Below are 16,302 nucleotides of genomic sequence, written 5' to 3' on the forward strand. Positions count from 1 at the left end.
GGGGACGCGGCTTTTTTTTTTTTTTTTTTTTGCTTTTTGCTTTTTTTCTTAGTTACAGTCAAGTCCATCCCATATCAAGTAAAATCACAAATCAAATCAAAAGTCCAATTCACGAGTCCAATCACAAGTCAGGTCACAGGTAACTGGGGATGAACAATGATGAAAAGCTTTCTCTTTTCAAAGCTCATTAGAAATGTTTGTCCCTTGATTTAAGACCATTTGACTTGCGATTGACTTATGAATGAGGTTATTTGAGGATTTGAGTTACACATTTGCATGAGCACTTTATGAAATTCATGAATGTTCTTTGGTCCTTCATTGCCTGGTGTGCCCGTTATTCTTTCGCAGGGAGCGAGCACACGTGCAGCGGCTACTTTGATGACGACGGCTACCACACGGGCCTGTCCTGTCCAAGTATATCGGACGCCTCCTTTCTGAACTACTGCTGTCAGCCCACCTTATCAGTTTTGCTGCACCAAAAGTGACTGGCAGGGTTATGATTCAAGCCCGGATATCGACGATGGCACCTATAACTCAAGGTATCTCTCTTCCTATACAATTCCTACACATTCTATTGACGTTATTAATTAAACTCCTAAAATTTAACCATTGACAAAGCATGTTTACTGCACCGCTTTGTTATCTAAGAGGGAGTTAGGTAACTGGGTTCGTAATGTTCACGTATTGCATTTTGGGAGCTAAAGACGGGTATTTCTGTGAAACATTTTCAGAAGTAGGGCTTAGACTTTAGGGAGACAAATCTGTATTTATAGTGAATGCATGGTGTTTAGAAAAATAAGGAACTTTTGGTATTTTATGATTTGCAAAGTATTGTCCACAGTGACGTGACCCATGATGACGTCATATCTCACATGAATCTTTATAAAACGTGATTCGTCTCGTTGCGCTGTCATTTTTTGCATCCACAAAACAAATAAATATATCTCGATTAAGGCACACAAAAAAAATATTCGGTCTCTGGTCAGACCAAAGTTCCGGAATTGACGCGGGGATGCAGCTTTTTTTTTTTGTGCTTTTCTTTTTTCCTTCAAGCTTGGATTGTACAGACAAGGTGGGGTACTTTTTTGCTTTTTTGGTGTCCTCATGTACATTGATGTCCTCCATAATTTGCCTTGGTGCTCTCGATCATTTGCCTTGGTGCAATTTCCCATTCCTTGGTGCTCTTTGGTAAAAAAAAAATGAGTTGGTGCGGCAATAGAGGGCGCTGTTGGAACTACCGCGGAACATTTTGGAAAAAAAAAAGATTGACGCGCATGATTAAAATCGACGCGCGCGCTGACCAGAGAACGACTTATTTTTTTTTTTGGCCTAATATCAATTGTGATTTGTCAAAGTTCATCAGAAACGAGGAAAGTAAAGTTGAAAGTTGGCCTATATATTCACTGACACAGATCTTCTTTGATCGTTTGTTTTCTTCATCAGCCATTACACTTTTTGGGGGGCTGGTGTTAGTGCGGTGATCTTCATCGCCATAAGTGTTGCTGTCGCGTTTAGAGTCGCTCGAACTCAAAGAAGGGCTGCTGTCATCGTGACCTCAACGAGAGGTGAGATTTGCATTGGCTTCTCTGAGTCACATAAAATCTCACATAAAATTATAACAAAGAATGAACGAAGAAGGTACTAAATTAATTATTTTGTATGAGTTAGCCTTAAAATGAGTGACTGTAAATGTAGAGAATATGGTTGAAGACTATAGGGTCATACCTGGGCAGGAAAAGGTAGGTGTGTTTGTCGCGACACATTGAGCAAGTTCGTGCACAGTTTACGGCAACCAATCGGTATATAGGCGCAGCCAAATTATCTTCATATCATCTTCATAAACCGAACAGTTTTTTTGAAAAAGTTCTTCTCGCCTGTCAACTGCCAGAAGTTTTTTTTACTTTTCTTTATCAGGTTTATATTGCTTATTAATTATTTGTATTTCATTTTAATTATTTTGTTTACTGTACGAATCTTCCGTTCCGCTTTTTTATGTTGTTGTTGTGTTGGTGTTGTTGTGTTGTGTTGTCTTGTTTTGTTATGTTTTGTTTTGTTATGTTTTGTTTTGTCTTGTCTTGTCTTGTCTTGTCTTGTCTTGTCTTGTCTTGTCTTGTCTTGTCTTGTCTCGTCTCGTCTCGTCTCGTCTTGTATTGTCTTGTCTTGTCTTGTCTTGACTTGACTTCTCTTGTTTTGTTTCATTTTGTTAAGTCTTATCCTGTCTTGTTTTGCTTTGTTTGTTTGTTGTTGTGTTTGTTTATTAGCTTGATTTGTTTGTTGGTTTTGTTTTGGTTTGTTTGTCTGTTTTTCCCCATTCTTGTATAATCTGCATGTTGTTAGGTTTTCACGCCAGCTATTCATGCCTTTGAAAACTGTGGTCAGGGTTGTAACTGTTAATCCTTTGAATCTAATCATCTTTTTAAGTATTATTTTTAAGGCGGTCTTATTTTTCATTGAATTTTGTACCTATTTTAAAATATATTTTGTATGTTACATGTACCATTCAAGTTAGGATTGACAGGCTTTCGAGTCACAGTGTTTTATTATACTTTTGTCAATCCTGGCCAGCTTGGATTGGATTGTTTTTGTTAAGTTTTGTTTACTTTTGTGGATTGCTTGTTGTACCTTGTAATTTGGCCGAATAAATAATAATAGTAATAATAATAATAATAATAACAGTATTCCAACTGTGACAAGGACATTCTTTTGTTAACGTTTATGTGCCGTGGACTCGTGATTTGATTTGTGATGAATGAACTTACGATTGGCTTGATTACAAAAGAGTGTACATCACCTGAGGGCGATTATAGATGGTTCGCACTGCTTGCGGCCATCTGTGAGGTGTATGCTTTTGTTCATCAGGGACAGACCTCTTTGGCATTCATTGTTAATAAATTAGCATAACAAAGCACACCTCCAATATGGCGAAAATGTAATCAGTCTTTTCAGATGAAGCGGGAATATTTTCTAATCTCTTATTCCTCTGTTCTCGACCCGCAGTTGCACCACCCACGTCTGTAGTCACAGTGTCCACCGGCAATCCAGCCACCAGGGTTGGTCCGTATCAACAGTTCGAGAACCCACCCAGCTACACCCCCAACTAGGTTGGGCAGTCTGCAGTTGGAGTCATGCAAGCAAATGCTTTGCTTAGAAGGCTGGTATTTCAACTATAGGCCTACAGATCTCAAAGCCTTTTTAAACTCATTTCAATCAAGACAGCTTTGCTTTAGGTAAAATTGTGTATTGGATTGGTCTGCTTTGATGGAATAAGTTCAGATTTTTTTGTACATGTATATGTTACTTAGACAAACTGAATGTATACGCATGTATATTATATATTAATGGTTTACATTATAAAGTTGATGTTTTTAGGATGCACTTAGATTTCCTATGAAGAGTTTATTTCCAATACGCGATATTTATCCATTTGAAAAAATAGTGAACAATTTTCACGGTTATGAAACTTTTAAGAATACAAACAATATAACAACTGTTGCCAAACTACGTGTTTCAGATTTAATGTATGCTCTGATTGTGTTTAACTATAATAACAGCCGTCGAAACTGACATTAAGCAACCAGGAGAGAGTGGGATTCTTAAAGGGTACAACATGGCGTTAATCGGGAATTGGAAATAAACTCTCCATATTCAACTTTCATTGAAATTGCAATGAGACGTGTCAAACGTTACTTTAATAGACTTTGATTTTTAAAAACAATTTTTGAAAGCTCGCCTCTACGGAAAATATACATTTGATTTCTCGTTGGTATATGAAAAAGTGAATTGCCGCTGGTATACCTAGTCTGGCTACTTTTCATGACATTGAGCTTTTCAAGAACGCCAAGTCTGTCAAGGTTGATAATAACATAAAACGACTTCCAGGAAGAACTAGAAACAAATTTGAGTTAAATACATTGGAGGTAAATTTGACTTTTGTTAGTTTTAGAAAATGTCGTAACATTTGTACTCAATTCTAATGAATCGCCTTTTTGTCATCAAAAGGTACCTTTGAATCTTGTAAAAAAAACAATTTGTTTCAAATCATTTACCTTTGATGACTTACCAGTCTCAGCTTATGGACCATTTTTATGAAGTCCATATGTAATAAAACTTTATGTAATAATCTGCATGACATAATATAGGATCTTTCGTTAAACTTATCGAAGTTGCCTTTTTTTTAACATTAAGCATGCCTAATTATTATTTATTTCAGGTTTCCAGTGGTAAAAATAAATAAGAGGTGTGTGTGTTTGTTCAACAAGGACAGACCTCTTGGGCAATCCCTGTAAATGATTCGCAACGTAGACTACATCGTAGTAATTGTTGGAAGGAGTCCATGGACCTGGGATATTGGTCATGTGCCTTTACTCATCCATCTTCGTATGCATTATCATTTCATTATAATCAACATTATTATTAATAATTGTCCTAATCAGTAGGAAATCAAACAATCATCTAGTCAGCAATTTATCATCAAGTTTAACTCAAATCCTGCCCTTAATACAGCCGCTTTCAGACTAAATGTACAGCTTTTCTTTGCCATGCAGAAGTACCTTAACTAAATTTGACCATATAAGATGGAATTTAGCGTCGGGGTGATATCAAATTAGGTTTTGCCCTTCACCGACGTTTAAACACTGTTCACTCAGTGTGTTACCTCCCGAGTGAAAGTTGGAAAGATCACTCGGGTGGGACTCGAACCCACGACCTCCTGCTTTCTAGTGCAGATGTCTTACCACTCAAACACCGAGCTAACGGGATCGGTTGGCTAGTTCGAATCTGGTGTACTATACTCAGTGTGTTACCGCCCGAGTGAAAGATGGAAAAAATCACTCGGGTGTGACTCGAACCCACGACCTCCTGCTTTCTAGTGCAGATGTCTTACCACCGAGTTTACAATGGAAAGACTTTAAACGTCAGTGAAGGGCAAAACCTAACTTGATTTGTATCAGCCCGGCGCCAAATTCCATCTTATAGTTTATACGGTACCCGCTGCTATATGTACATCAGATTCGAACCAGCCAGTCGATCCCGTTAGCTCGGTGGTCGAGTGGTAAGACATCTGCACTAGAAAGCAGGAAGTCGTGGGTTCGAGTCCCACCCGAGTGATTTTTTCCATCTTTCACTCGGGAGGTAACACACTGAGTATACTGTGACGTGTGGTGCCAGCTCTCCTGCGTCAGGCTGGTTTGGGTGGTAGCGTGCCGTCCCGATGGTGTCCTATCCCTGCAGTGGTGGGCCACAGCACCAGGCTATCCCCTAATCTTGGTTGATCGGATCAGCCAGTAGACTGGTAGTCAGGGCAATGGAGCAGGGGAATGGAAGTGGAGTAGGAATGGGGTGGAATAGGCGGAGTCGGAATGGGGGTGGACCAACTTATATCCCTTGGGGCTTTGCCCTCAGTCCTAAGTAGACCCTATGCCCTAAGACAGACTAGTAATTGGTGAACAGAAACAGTAATCAAGTACGGTGGTCAAGCCTTTAATCATTATCATCTGTCATGTCATTCCACATAATCAAGAGCCTTAACAATTATTCTGATCATAAGAGAATCAAGCAATCAACTGACTAAATCCTAGACCTGCAACCCCATTTTACAGACTCTGAGCCCCATAAGCTAGTGTACAACTTCTCTTTGCCATACAACAGTGCATAAACTCAATTGACCAATCAGAAACAAGGATCCCTTATATGCAAAGTGTGGGTGACTCACAGTGTGCTAGTGTATTTAAAACATACAGTTGGTGACTTAATTCCTATTCCGTCACAATACAGTGTTTTAAACGTCGGTGAAGGGCAAAACCTAATTTGATAAATTTGACCAACTACCAAGATTCCCCAATATGAAAAGTGTGGGCGACTCGCATGTTTTTCTATGGTGTTTGAACATACGATTGGCGAATATACATTTATAGTTCGTGTTCCGTCCCAATATTCTGCTTTTATAATTTACTACATGCAAACAACGATGCTGTATAGCCCATGTCAATAATTATATGCAATTAAATTTTATATTATTTTTGTGTCAATCAAAATCTCTATGACTCTGAAAGAAAGGCAAATGTTAGTTACTATTAACTATCAGTTTTCATCAAACCGATTTATTTTTCAGCAAAGATTGGAAAACCCGAGCTCGAGTGGTCATTGGAAAGTTGGCACTAAAGAGCTGGGGGCTATGTCATTTTGTGTGTTTAGAATTTTTGAACTGGTCCACCATAGCCCTCAGTCAGAATGTAAGAGGCCGGAATAAGTCCTTAAATCTTAGCGCAAACGTCATGCATTTTATATTTAATGTATTTGTTTGTTGGTTGGTTTGTTTGCTGGTGTGTTTAAGTTATCATATTTCCAATTAAGCATTAGAGCGGGTTTCCTAAACATGTGTGATGAACGGAACTCGCCGAACAGGACATCGACATGCACAACAGCCGACGACCTCGAATCGCATACAGATGCATTGGGTATCATCTGTACACGCCGTAGGCACGATGCGCAGGAACCTGGCCTGGAACGCTCTCGGGAAAGAAGTCGTCACTTGGGTGTTTGAGTCGTAGTTTCCAGGGAACTGTGAGGGAGAAAAATTATGGAAATGATTTCAACTATCGTTGAAAAGTTTACGGAGACAGCAGATTTGTTGACAGGAAAATGGTTGGAAGGAAATATAAGTCGATTAGACAACAAATCCAAAATTGACATTCGTCCCATGATATAGTATTTGTTTCATTTACTTCTAAATAAAAAAAAGTGATGAGAAAATATTTACTTGGTTGGCTCTCAACCAATCTATGGCATTAAGCTTGTGAATTTTATCTCACAATGGGCAACACTGAGTATACACTTGTTCATGAAATTGAGTCCGCGAGCGGGCAAATTGAACAAAGCGATTGGATTACACTTGATCCATTATTGGTGACGGCAGTCCATTCTTGTCCATCGTCGCTGTAGGCCACTTTGAACGATGCCACCCATGAGGTGTCCCCGTACCCCTGCGTGATAACGCTAGTGATGATCGAAGTGAAACCGAGGTCCACTTGGATCCAAGAATCGACTTCCTGATTTCCTGATCTCCTGATTTCCAGATTTCCTTTGCACCAACCTGAGGTCCCGCTTTCGGCTGCAAAGTAAGCAGAACTTAAATCAAACCGTCCGAGCATAAAAGTGTTTAGCAAATTTATGCCACAAGCACTACACCAGAGGTTCTGTGATTGAACGAGGAACTGGGTTATGGGCTTTAGCCAAGCCTTGCGCACGAGTCGGCCATATTGAATTGAAAGTGAGGTAAATTTTATCATTGGAACTTGCGAAGAAAAGGGAAAGCAAGTAAATTACTAATTAATTCAATTCTTGCTTCAATGAAATATTGAACATTTGTAATTAAACATTCCCTAATGTTTTAAGTCAGATTTTTAAGAAAATGACAACAAAATAAGGCTGCATAAATAGTCTGGCACCATCCCAATCAACAGTTAATTTAAGAAATACATTCCGGGAACTCGACAAAAATGGCCAACTCATGCAGAAGGCCCATATAATGTAGAGGTACTGGTGAAATTAATAGATAGTTACTGACCAAAACAATGTCTGAGTCAAATTAAGCAAAACAGACTTCACTTTGAAGCAACATCCTTGATTAAACTCTTGATTTGTTTTAAGCTTTTGACAAATGTTCTTATTGAATCCTAACATTTTGTTTGAGTTGTCTTGTTGCTTGTCCCATGGAATTGTTGAACGAAAAGCCAATAAAATATTTACCCTGAGAGTTTAGCCGAACTCTGGTCGGTGCCAAAGAGTTGCTGAACTGTGACGACACTGTGATGCTTGCATCTGGGATGTGTCCATCTTCCATCCCAAAGGGTGCAGCCACAGCAGCGCACTCCAAAACGTCTGTCACAGGCAGTGGAAAAAAAAAATCAGGATGGGCGGGGTTCATCAAAGCAAACACACAACTCTTTGGCCAAAAAAAAAAATCTCCAGTTTCTGGTATGGAGCTTGCCCAAAAAGTGGTGCGGCGACGCGGCTTTTTATTTTTTTTTACCTGATTTTTTTTGGTTCAAATGTCGGCTGATGACTGCAAATGGTGCCATACTAAACTTAGTGCAAATATATGGAAGTCCAGAGAGGCCACATAAAACTTATTCTCGACCATAACCCAATCTAAAAACACGTTAAAATTGTGCAGCAGCAGGATTCCAGTCAAACCAGTGAGTTTGGCGGTTTTGAGACATCATCTTTTATTGAAAAAAAAAACCCTTTAATTTTACCGACGCGCATGGCTACGGCGACGCGCGCGCATACCTATGGTGGCCCTGAAGGGACATCGCATATCGCAAACGTGTGCGCACACGTGTGCGATGTCGCGAAATTTATCGCGAATGTGTGTGCACACGTATGCGATGTCGCGAAATTTATCGCGAATATGTGCGCACACGTATGCGATGTCGCGAAATTTATCGCGAATATATGCGCACACGTATGCGATGTCGTGAAATTAATCGCGAATATGTGCGTACACGTATGCGATGTCGTGAAACAATTCGCGAATATGTGCGCACACGTATGCGAATTTGTTTGCAATGTCGTGAATTTTATTGCATACCTTGTCGCATACCTTTCAGTAAAATTCCTAATGAACTGGGGAGTTGTAGCAGCTAGTCTGGAATCTAGACGTACTGTTAAACCTTCGCGCGCACGCAAGTTTCAAACTTGCGCAAGTAGCAAGTTTGCGCTCGACAGTACTAGTAGTAACGATTGCACGAGGAACAGCGTGCGCGCGAAGGTTTATTAGTCAGACCCTATTTATATCTAACAGTACGTCTAGATTCCAGACTAGCTGCTACAACTCCCCAGTTCATTAGGAGTTTTACTGAAAGGTATGCGACAAGGTATGCAATAAAATTCACGACATTGCAAACAAATTCGCATACGTGTGCGCACATATATTTGCGAATTGTTTCACGACATCACATACGTGTGCGCACATATTCGCGATTAATTTCACGACATCGCATACGTATGCGCATATATTCGCGATAAATTTCGCGACATCGCATACGTGTGCGCACACATTCGCGATAAATTTCGCGACATCGCATACGTATGCGCACACGTTTTCGATATGCGATGTCCCTTCAGGGCCATCATACATACCAGCAACCGGAGACTTTTTTTTGGCCTTTTCCTGAAGGATATTTATCAGCCGGGCGCCGATTCCGTCCTCTCCTGATCTTATTACTTCACTTTTCAAACCATGCAGAATTTCATTAGATTTGCCTTTTTTTTTTCTCTTCTGAGATTCCCTGAGATTTCTTAAGCATTCTCTTGGAGTCTCCTGATTTTTATCCTTTAAAAATATTCATAAATACATGTACCTGAACAGGTTACCCATTCCCATTGGTCGACAGCCAGAGACAGGATTGAATTTAAACCGTTCACTGCGGCTTTCTGAGCCACATCAGGCGCTAATCTTCATACAGGAACTTTTATACCAGGTGAGTCAGAAAAAGCGGAACTTAAACCCCCAAAAATTTATTTCATATGAAAAAAAAAATTAAGAGCCAAAAATAATAATGACTGGAAAGCGAACTTCATAAGCTACTTTTAAATGATAAAAGTACTGAAATTGCTCAATCTGTTCAAAGAATATTCCCCAGGCACTGTAGCTCAAAAACCTCGAGAGAAAAAAAACCCGTATAGAGTAGACAATGAGAAGAAATTACAGTTATAGAGGTGGGAGGAAAACCCCAGAAGAATAATCTGGGGAAAACCCAAGGAATCGGGTAGGGACTGAAAACCCAATCCACATGTAGACCATGGGTGCCGATTCACAGCGCCTTTTGCGCGTAAACGGCATTGCGTGTGCGCGTAAACGGCATTGCGTTCGTCACGTTTGGTGCGCTTTTTTGTATCTGTCCTCCAGCACGTGACCCTCCCCAGTGCCACTTTCCGTTTCGGTTACGATAATTTTATTTTCTGCAAACCTATACATGGTAAAGCTTACATTTTGCAGGCCATTTACTCAAGAGCAAATGTATTCAGTAAAAGCCTTTGATTAATTTGTATTCATACAGATGGGAGTAATGCAAATGCCAGTGTTTATTCATACGAACTACCGTATGGTATTATTTGTACTTTTTCGCGATTAGCATTCATAAATGCAGTAATTTTTGCGCATAATTATGTGTTTTTATATCTTCAAGGTAGCCCCAGCCCAACCTTGAAATATGACAGTAAATATTTGCAATCTGAAGCATTTACTCCTTTTTAGTCATAAGAAACGAAGTAAACGCTTATAGTGTAGCAAAAGCTTAAAGGTAAAAGTAATTATTTTCAGAATTCAGCAAACAGTTTTTAGTAAAAGTGTTTGCTTAATTTGCATTCGTACAGATGCGAGTAAATGCTTCAAAGTGGTAGCAAAAGCTAATGCCATGTTTTATTCATACTAACATAGCATCATTTGTACTTTATGAACTTTAATAAATGCAGTAATTTTTGCACAGAATTATTTTACTTTATTATTTCAAGATTGCCCAACCCAGCCTTGTTAATGACAAGTGCATATTTGAAATCTGAAGCATTTACTCCTTTATATTCATACGAAACGAAGAATACGATAAATATGTTTTTTTCTGGTAATGAAACCAAGGATCCTCAAAAGTGCATGCCCCAGGCACTGTAGCTCGCAAACCCCGAAAAAAAAACCCGTAGAGAGAAGACAATGAGAAGAAATTAAAGTTTTAGAGGTGGGAGGAAAACCCCAGAAAAATAGTCTGGGAAAACCCCAAGGAATCAGGTAGGGACTGAAAGCAAATCGAGTAGACCATGGGTGCCGATGCACAGCGCATTGTGCACGTAAACGGCATCGCGTTCGTCACGTTTGATGCGCTTTTTTTGTATCTGTCCTCCAGCACGTGACCCTCCCCGGTGCCGCTTTCCGTTTCGGTTACGATAGTTTTATTTTCTGCAAACTTATAAACGTGTAAATGCCATGCTTTATTCATACAAACATACACTCTAAAAATTAATTTGTCATTTTGACTAAAAAAAAATTGTCCAGTGATATGTCTCGTACGACTTACCTAAATTAGTCACAGAGTATTGATGACTAATGACTATAAATCAGTCAAGAGTCAGACTCAGACTAGAAAATATAGTCATATGACAAGAAAAGAAACCTGCTTGATACGACTAATCTGTAGTCAAGCGACTTGAGCGATTTGTAACTGAATTTCTGACTAATCACACTTTAGTCCAGACAATATCCACTGAATTAGCACTTTTTTGTGTCCGTTCTAGTGTCCTTAATGGTACACCATAATGTGTACATCTCAGAGTCACAATATATGGGGTCACAGCTGACTTGTATCTCACTCGTTGTGCAATTGGATCACATGGCCAGTGTTGAGCTCCTTGCATCTACCACTGCATGATCATGCTCACACCTGCAAAAGAAACACACAGAGAAAATATTTATTTGTTGCATATTATTTATTTTTCTCCTCGTTTTTTTTTACTCAAAATTTAATGTCCATATTTCAAAATCAACAAAATTGTGGAATGTAATAGTTCCCCTCCTATCTTTAGTATAGGAATTGGTACATGAGTTGTTTGGCACAACAAACTCACTAGTGTGTTGCAAAGAAATTGCACAACGACATGGCTGATACGTATCTATTAGGCCTACCGCATACGTTTTGTAAGCATGAAGATGCCTAAGTACAAGCATAAACTTTTGTAAGAGTCTCACTCGGTATCTATAGGCTACAGCTTATTCTTACTAATTCAACCCACTTCCCTCACAACCGTACTCTAGTTTCATAGCTCATGTCAATTAACAACTTCATCCGAAATCATAGTTTTCCTACCTTCGTCATGTTTGAAATGGAGGAAGGAAGATATCCGTTTAATGGCTGCTTGACAAACTGAGTGTAACATATCCGTATACACGTACGTACGCCTAACATAGCGTCATCGATCGAGTCCCAATTGAACATTCTTGATTGTTTTTGATTTAATACAGGGAGCTCTTTACTTTTTTGAATACAGGGGATAGGACCAAGATTGTGACAGCGTAATAAATGTTTGTTATTTAAGATTTGTTTACCAAAAGTGTTATTTACCATGTTTAATCATTTATTTGTTAAACTCATACTGGATTGTATCAACACCTCATTTCAAAATTAAAATCTTGGAGGGCATTACCATTTCTTCAAAAAGCAGCTCTACCCCATGATAAGTTAAAGCATACAACATGTCTGGACACGTGTATACGAAAAGTAAATCTCACTCTTCCAATCTATCACAAAACCATTGAATCGAACGCAAGCGTGACAAAATCTAAAAACAGGCGACGGGCGACGGGCGACGGGCGACAAACGACGGGCGACGGGCGACGAACGACGCACGGCGGGCGACGGGCGACGAACGACGCACGGCGGGCGACGCACAAACTTTTGTTACGAACAGATAGACAGTTGAAGACAGGTTTGCAAAACATAAAGCCCCTGTCACACTTTTGCGTATCCTAATTCCTTATGAGTTCCTTATCAAAAATGTTCAATACGCAGCCGTACGCTCAATTAACGTCGAAATGTTTTGATCACTTTGACTTATGTGCGACGCACATCTAGCGTACAAGTAACGAATTCAGCGCATCCATTGCGTATGAGATGCGTATGAGTTGCGTATGCAGTGCACAACATTATTTTTCGGGCTGCGAATAGGTCAGTATGCAGTGCGCATGCCGAGCGTATTCCGGACGCACCCGACTAATTAAATTATGCCGACCGAATGCTTGACGCACTTCTGAGCGTATTCCCGCCGCATTTCCGCCGCTCGCCGTTGCATCTGCGCTGCAAGTACGCTATGTATACGTCCAATACAGGCGGCTCATATGCTGACGGGGTGCGTCACGAACACATAGCATACTCGTAACGCACTCGACCGATGCGGGACCGATGCGCTGCGTATTTATAACTTATGACCTGCGTAACAGCGTACGCAGCGTAGTTTTGTGCATGCCCAAAACTACCATGCGTACTGCGCCGTACCATGCGTATATCTGCGTACATAAAACCTACACAAAACGATAGAGATGCATATGCGGTGCGTATTGTGCGTACGACTGGGTATGAAAAAAATGTCAATGCGCAACTCATAAGGAATTAGGATACGCTGAAGTGTGACAGGGCCCTTACCAACTATCTTTCATTAAAACAACTCAAGCAACTTAACAACTTGTTCGAATATACAGCTTCGTATCGTGGGCCCGAACAACCCGACGGCACGTTGAAGGACACAGACACCGCGTGCCCGGAGCCCAGCCCTTTTATAACACACTGAGTAATAAGAGTTATATAACAAAGTATTTTAAGAACTCCATTATGCGAAGCTCGTAGCAAATTAACAAAAGGACAAAAATGTGGGCCGGTTCAGATAGCTTCATAACACTTTCAAACAGTTTTTTACCTGAATGAATTGGCTATTAAAAGTCGACCCATCAGATGACAAGGATTTAATCAGGCGTTATATAAAACAAATAATGAATGTTTCATGTTCGTGCAATGGAAAGAATAATTTCATTCGGTGACAGATGAAATGTTCCATTCCACTTGGCTTCGCCGGGTGGAATGGAACATTTCACCTGTCACCTCATGAAATTATTCTTACCATTGCACTCACAAACATTCATTATTTGTATAATAGTTCTAAATTCAAAACGCAACGCCCCAGGAGCGTTCTGCGACGACATCGCACAGAACGTGCCACGCGCGCGTCAATCTCCATAAAAGGGTTGTTTACATTCTAATCGCCAGCTGAACACTCCATTATTTAGCTAGAGGGATGTTTAAAAAAGCATGAAGTGAACGTGTTGAACAAAATCAGGATTTTTTTTACCAAAATATTATATTTTTATGACTGAAAAGGTATTGATCTGGATGCTGATAATTACCCGAGCCTCGGGTAATTGTCAGCACCCAGGCTCTAAGCGGTCTTAAACAGAGTGATTAAAACCTCTCGAGCACACATTTATTCCCTTACTAATCGACAGTTCAAACATTTTAAAAATAAGGTGAAAATTGCTGTCAAATGTTGGTGTCTTTTTTTTAACCACTCTGTTCCTCGCCTTGGTTTTAAACGTACTTGTTTAAAACCGGTCCAGCAAATATTTATTACCTTGGTAAGGTAACTTTAAATCTCTGTTGTAATGACAAAAAAATGGATACATACAATGGCGTTTCTTCCCGGCCTGTTTAATAGTTTTTCAGTTTTCCAAGAAAGTGTGTCCATATCATTTGCACTCATTGTCAAGAATTTAAGCAGACTGCGGCTTCGGCTGAGCCTCTCAGTCTGAAAATGATTTTCTTGTGTTATCCTTAATTACGTTTATGACATTTCCCTTTAATTTCCTCCCGATTTTGGATTTTCTTTGAACATTTCAGGACGTTAAAATTTCCTTAAAATAAGGAATATCTCTTAAAAGTGGAAGCACTGCCTGATCTTGGAAATGCGTTTTAATCTTGCTTTGTACACTGACGTCGTATCATTAATACAGTGTTTTGGCAGTTACGGTCATTATTATGAAAATTCACGCGAATGAGTTCAAATGAGTACGTTTTTGAAGTTCGCTAACTATAGAACTAGAGAACAACGGAGGTCTGCCGAGTTTAGCGTTACCAGTCTAGTAAAGTTACTTATTGTTGTCCGTTATGTCAACAAAATGATTGCTTAGGCTATATTGCTTTAGGAATAATTTGGGGTCAACTCACTTTACTGTGTACTTTGGTGGGTTTAGTGAGTTTTTTTCTAGGCTTGCCGCGTGCAAGTAGAGACAGTGCCATATTGTAAACATAAACAACTGTGTTGTTTGTTAAGCGCTGACTATATCAGTCACAGAATTAAGGGCTGAGAAATGGGATACAGGTCGAGCGTTCGCGTCTGTACAAAAGGCACCCTCAGAAAGGGGTTCAGACGGACGGGGAAAATAGAGCTCTAACTCGTATCACTTCGGTCCAATTTCAAGCAAGTCTCATAATATTTATTCATATTTCTGGGTGACATTCGTCGATGACATACATGCGGATAACATACATACTTACTTTCCGTCATTGCGAAAATCAAGGTGCATCCAACGACCATCAGGAGAAGCAGGCACATGAAAACCTTCATTCTCGCTAATCTAGAAAAAGAGGGAGAAAAAGACAGACGTTTAAGAAACTTGCAATGATTTGGTTCTTTCGCTCTTTCCCTATGTAAAATGTACATCAGCGCGAGTCTTTAACAACTTTGTGTCATTCTTGGGCAGATTACGGTATTGTGCTGTTTTGTAGAGTTTGACTAGATGCAGCGGTAATAGTCACCTACAGCTTATGTTACTGTCGTTTTTTTAGCATTTGCATGTTAAGTCATATCAATGTATAGGCCCTGTGACAGTCTCTCGTCATGAACAAAGTTAATAGGACGCTCGTCTTTCCACTGAGCAACTTGCATATCAAATCTGGCAACGTTTATCCAAAGCTTACATTTCAGGTTCAAACAGACTTGAAAACCGAAGTCAGCAGGGAAAATGCACTGGATGCTTTCAAATTGATGTCTACTGAGCGAATGCGCTAGAACAGCGCTGAGTACGCCTTTTTTGAAGTAGGCCTAGCAGGCTTCAAGCTGTAGCCAGTTTTGTCGAAACAAGTCATTTGAAGTATACAGCCCATCTAGTAAATCTGACTCTAGGGGCGTAAAATTATACCAGATGTTCGGACCATTACTTTTAATTAGAAATTACACACGCATGCGTACAAGTGGTTATCGGAGGCAAGAAGTAAAGCTTATCGGTAAATACATGGCAGAACGAACACAAAAAATGTTGGTCCTGATTTAAACTCAAGAGTGTTTTGTTCACAATTTGAAGGAAGTATAGATAGGATGATCCTTTATTGTTTCCGCATTATAAAAAGGCAGAAAAAGTCAGAACAATTACTTTACGCTATAAACCATATTAATATCAATTAATGTGTATATTCGATTAAAAAATTACATGTTAAACAAAACATATTGAACAAATGTATGTTTGGTTAAGGTGTTATTTATCGATTGATTAAGAAATTAAACAGATGAATTGCATTTGGAACAAAAGATTGTCGAAAAGGAAGTGAATTTATTTGTGGTGGACGGAGTCTAATACCAAACACAAAACAGTTAAAAAGAGGCTGGCTTGAGTCCTTCATAATTGTACATAATAAGCAACCATTTGTAAACCTTCATAATAAACAGAGGTCAAGATGGATGAAAAAAAAAGTGATAAATTACAAGTAAATT

The 16,302-nt window shown here is 39.5% G+C and overlaps 1 protein-coding gene and 1 long non-coding RNA gene across 2 annotated transcripts; one reads left to right on the forward strand and one right to left on the reverse strand.

The window, feature by feature from the left end:
* The first annotated feature begins 478 nt into the window (after positions 1 to 478).
* On the forward strand, positions 479 to 3,689 carry LOC119740457. Its single transcript, XR_005272682.1, has 3 exons — positions 479 to 539; positions 1,444 to 1,565; positions 2,998 to 3,689. It is a non-coding gene; the product is annotated as an uncharacterized LOC119740457 (long non-coding RNA).
* Positions 3,690 to 5,424: 1,735 nt separating this feature from the next.
* On the reverse strand, positions 5,425 to 15,680 carry LOC119740521 (lactadherin-like). Its single transcript, XM_038215862.1, has 5 exons — positions 15,513 to 15,680; positions 15,090 to 15,169; positions 7,747 to 7,878; positions 6,888 to 7,108; positions 5,425 to 6,559 (listed from the first exon to the last, which is right to left on the reverse strand). The coding sequence occupies exons 2-5, from the start codon at positions 15,157 to 15,159 to the stop codon at positions 6,368 to 6,370; spliced, it is 615 nt and encodes a 204-aa protein (XP_038071790.1). The 5' UTR covers positions 15,160 to 15,169; positions 15,513 to 15,680; the 3' UTR covers positions 5,425 to 6,367.
* Between the last annotated feature and the right edge of the window lie 622 nt (positions 15,681 to 16,302).

This window comes from Patiria miniata, unplaced genomic scaffold, assembly GCF_015706575.1.
Source record: "Patiria miniata isolate m_02_andy unplaced genomic scaffold, ASM1570657v1 HiC_scaffold_5, whole genome shotgun sequence".
In the NCBI taxonomy this organism is placed as follows: Eukaryota; Metazoa; Echinodermata; class Asteroidea; order Valvatida; family Asterinidae; genus Patiria; species Patiria miniata.

What these genes read in the sequence shown, in the direction of transcription:
- LOC119740521 (XM_038215862.1), bottom strand. Translation starts at nt 15,159, where the DNA reads ATGAAGGTTTTCATGTGCCTGCTTCTCCTGATGGTCGTTGGATGCACC. An exon ending in AGTTCGGCTAAACTCTCAGG is followed by an intron (nt 7,109 to 7,746) that starts GTAAATATTTTA and finishes CTTACTTTGCAG; the next exon opens with CCGAAAGCGGGACCTCAGGT. An exon ending in TCACCAATAATGGATCAAGT is followed by an intron (nt 6,560 to 6,887) that starts GTAATCCAATCG and finishes TCTCCCTCACAG; the next exon opens with TTCCCTGGAAACTACGACTC.